The 4,302-nt window shown below is 46.6% G+C and overlaps 1 protein-coding gene across 1 annotated transcript; it reads right to left on the bottom strand.

Moving 5' to 3' along the window:
* Positions 1–285: 285 nt before the first annotated feature.
* gdf3 (growth differentiation factor 3) lies at positions 286–2,541 on the bottom strand. The gene is made up of 2 exons (XM_035676837.1): positions 2,164–2,541; positions 286–1,289 (listed from the first exon to the last, which is right to left on the bottom strand). The coding sequence occupies exons 1-2, from the start codon at positions 2,459–2,461 to the stop codon at positions 439–441; spliced, it is 1,149 nt and encodes a 382-aa protein (XP_035532730.1). The 5' UTR covers positions 2,462–2,541; the 3' UTR covers positions 286–438.
* Between the last annotated feature and the right edge of the window lie 1,761 nt (positions 2,542–4,302).

A 4,302-nucleotide genomic window follows, 5' to 3' on the forward strand; every position in this document is an offset into this window, starting at 1 on the left:
TCATTCTGTATATCTTATAGCAGAGCAGTTCCTAATTGTTCAACAAGATGAGTGTAAAGCACAGACTGTGTTTTAGCCAATGTTAAGTCTTAAACTACTACTGCCGCTTATTTATTTCATTCCCATCTTGATTGTTTGATTTTCAGACCCCTAATCTAGTGTGAATTAGTAAAGAAAGCTCTGCCAAAATTAGTGACTGAAGAAAACGTTCAAATTCAGTCCTCCAGTGTGACCTTATTGCAATTTTTATTAACATCAGCCCTCGTGTTAAAAGATATGTCTACATTTCTGTGAGAACAAACAAATACACATTTTAATTTCTTTAAAATCACTGACTGCAAATGAACATTGTACACTGACAACCGGATCTGACGAATCATCAAAAAGAAATAGGTGGGTGTTTGATAGTCAGGAGCCAATCAGAAATGCCCCCCAACCTCATCGACACCCGCACTCGTCCACCACCATGTCCTGGTAGTGTCGAAGCACCACGTTGTCGTTGTTGTCGTAGTAGAGCATGGAGATTGGGGAGAGGCGGATGGGGACGCAGCAGGGCTGCGGTGTGCCGTGCGGGTCCAGGGAGTGCACCAGGGTCTGCAGGATGGCGTGGTTGGTGCCGTTCAGACTCTCACTGAGCGGGAACGGGCACTCGCCGTGGCAGTAGTTGGCCATGTAGCCCTGCGGTGCGATGATCCAGTCCTGCCAGCCCACGTCCTTGAAGTCAATATAGAGGCGGCGGGCCTTGCACACGTTGCTGGGTGTCACAGGGAGGTGGATGGCGCTCCTTCTCTGTCTGGAGCGACACTGGTGGGGGTTGAGGGACACGGCCACCAGCGAGGCCTGGATCAGCGGCAGCGTGAGGGCTGGTTCCAATGGGAGCGAGTTCCCGGGGTGAAAAAGGAGAAGCTCTTCTGAATCCACGCTGAGAGGCAGCAGCTCCAGAACCAAACCGTAGTTGCGTCCCGGTTTGCGCCAGCTCTCTGCCAGCGAGGTGAGGTCCATGGTGATGGAGGTGGGTTCGGGCTGCAGCCGGACTGACTGGGACAGCAGGAGTCTGCGGTTGGCCTGGGGATTGGCTCCCCTCAGCGTGGCTCGAATCACTTTATACAGAGACACGCTGAGGGCCCGGGGCCCCTGCAGGAGCTCTGAAGATCTGAGATTCCAGTGGAACTTGATTTCCAGCTGAGCCAGAGACAGCAGCTCCACAGGCTGGAGGACGGACATGTTGAAGAAGAGCTGCTTCTCCAGACAGACCTGACAGCTGCTGCTCCAGCCAGACACCAGCCGGCCTGCCAAACATCAGCGGGGAGACGAGCATTTTAAGCAGCACGTTACACGTTACAATCATGGAGAAGAAGAATTTGTCATGACCAGTTACTTCTCTCTCAAACACACACTGTGGCTGCACTCACTCTGCAGTACAGCTGGGTTTTACTGAAGCACACTGGCAGCATGATTTAGTGCACAACAGCAAGAATTTCACTGAGCTGTCATGAGTAGGGATGCACATTATCGGTCAAATAAGGGAAATTAAATTATTGGTTGATAATAATAACACATTTTGAATTATTGTGCAGTGTCTGATAGGCTTTATGTTACATGAAAGCCAAAGTAAACTTTATTGGAAAAAAAATAAATGAACATTTGAAGAGTCCGAACTGTTGTTTGTTGTTGTTGTTGTTGTTGTTAACAATAGTGATGTCAGTTTGTTAGAGCAGAGCTATGGGACATTAAAATCATCCATCACTGCTCACTGCATCTCACCCTCAGGTGTGCATAAACTACAGGTTATGAACTTCTTTTTCAAATACAAAAACGTGAAATTATTCAGCCACAAGAAGCTTTGATTGTTCTGCCATGCTACTGAATAACACATTGATCAATAAACGATAGTGTGTATTCTCTCTTTCTCACGCCTGTGTGCAAATATGAGTCATTACTTCACTTCCTTGACACTATAGGGCCAGGTACACGTTCAACAATTCAAAAGTTAAAAAATAAATTTGATAAAAATGTGCCATTTGTGCTACAGGCCTTAAACCTTAGAATGTTATTGGATGTTATTAAAAGCATCAATCATTTTTTTCTGATTTCTGCTTGAACTTGACAGCACAGCTGGTTGGACTTTCCCAACCACAGTAAATCTATGTTTCCACTGCCTACCTTGGTCTTGCACATATCGGATGATGTTGCCGCGGACTCCGTACTCAGACACCGTACAGGGGTCGCTCTCCTGGGCCTGCATGTTCTCGGACCTCCGGAACATCCTCCAGAGGGCGGAGGGGACGCGGCGCCGGGGCTGGTGGCCCCCTGCAGGCCGGGGCCGCCCGGAGAGCCCCAGGGAGCTGAGGAAGAGCCGCTCCTGGCTCTTCATCTCCTCCACCTCCTCCACATGTGAGAGAGCACACACACCGAGGAAACACGCCGCTAACAGCAGCAGAGGAGCCGTGTTTGGCCTCATGTTTGCTCGGACTCCGGCTGGCTCCTCACCTGAAACGTTGCTCCCGAAGAGCGCGGGACGTTTGTTTTAACCTGTGGAACCTCCCGGTGAGCAGCTGCATCATTATGTTAATGAGGAGCGGGCAGACAGACAGAGATAAGGTGAGGGGCAGGGGGGGCGGGGGGTTAGTGATCTCGGGTCAGGTCAGGTTTCTGATAAACCACAAAAAAAACTCGGATATGGAGTTCACCTGTTTTAACATTGTCGATTGAATAATGTGTTTGTGAATACTTATTTTGATCTATCCTAAAGTTCATTGGCCCCGCTCTATAATGTCCCCAACTTGCCCCTTAAAGGTGCAATCAGTATTTTCTCACCATTTGAATGTGAGGTTCAGTAGTTTGAGCAGAAGATGGAAAAATGAAAATAGAAAGTTGTTTGACTGATTAAAGGGTTACTTCATCCAAATAATAAATGACTAACATTTTGAAATGAATGAATGAATACTCTGTGTCCTGAGGAGATCTTCAGTCCAACAGCACAGTGGCCGTGACCTCAGTTTCCTTTTTTGGTGGTCAGAAGAACAGATATTCTATTTAATGATATCAAAAGCATCGATACAGATACGGTTGTGGTTAGTCAGCGTAGTCTTAGGACCTCGCTATGAACTGAGACTGCTGTCTAACAAAGGAATGAAGACTCTGATAACATCCAGGTGTTAACGCAGTTAGTGGCACTACTTGAAAGGTCAGGAGAACATCATTATTCATTCTTCCTCCACAAATGCCTTTCCCAAATGTGGTGACTTTTTTTGATTGCCACCACACACAAAAAGAACACAGCAACAACAAGCACTGACTGTCTTACTTGCATTTTCTCCTTTCATTTTTTTTTTTTTAACAGCGCGTCCACGCCATGTTCATCCAACACCGGAGTATCCACGGCACACACGAGATGAGGAGAGTGTAGCTAGAAGTACACAAACCTAACACAACAGAAAAAAAGGCTCAAATATAAATGAGCACCTAGATGAGAGCATGTCAGACTGTTGACTTAGTGTTTATTCACCAATGATCCAGAGCCATTACTGAACAGAGCGGCCACACTGTATCTGCTCCAGCAGTGAGTTTATTACGCCATCTAGTGTCCATTTTAGGTACATTTTTGGCTTATGACACTGTATCATATACCTGGAGGGGACCTTTAAAGTTTTTCTGAATATAAGACACCACCACTTCCACAGTACTCCATTTATTGTTTACGTTTCGTCTTATTTTTTGTCATATATTACATTATGTGGCCAAAAGTCTGAGACCCCTGTCCACATACTAAATACTACAGCATACAGTGATATTTTAGACCATAGTGTTCGTCTGGCTTTTGCCTCGTTCTTCAGCATGATATTCCCACCTCCCCCATGCACAAAGCCAGCTCCGTAAAGAAATGGTTTTCCCAGTTTGCTGTGGAAGAACTTCACTGGCCTGCACAGAGCTCTGACCTCAACACCATCCAACCCCTTTGGGATGAACTGGAACACCGACGGTGAGCCAGGTTTTCATCACCCAGCGTCAGTTTTGAGCCTCACTAATGTTCTTGTGGCTGAAAGGGAGCGAACCCCTGCAGCCGGGTTCAGAATCTGGTTCAAAGCCTGAAACCAGAAGAGTGGAGGCTGTTGTTGACATTACAAACACCATACATCGAGTCAGTTCCAATGATTTTTTAATATAGTTGGCAATCAAAGATGATTTTGATTTGAATCATTATTTACAGATCAGTATGTACAGTGGTCAAAGAAGAGCAGGAGGCTGTAGTTACTGTGTGTGTGTGCGCTGGGGCAGGGGGAGAGTAGGCAGGGAGTGGGG

The sequence above is a fragment of the Morone saxatilis genome, unplaced genomic scaffold (assembly GCF_004916995.1).
Source record: "Morone saxatilis isolate NCDOM2014 unplaced genomic scaffold, NCSU_SB_2.0 Contig5, whole genome shotgun sequence".
NCBI lineage: Eukaryota > Metazoa > Chordata > Actinopteri > Moronidae > Morone > Morone saxatilis.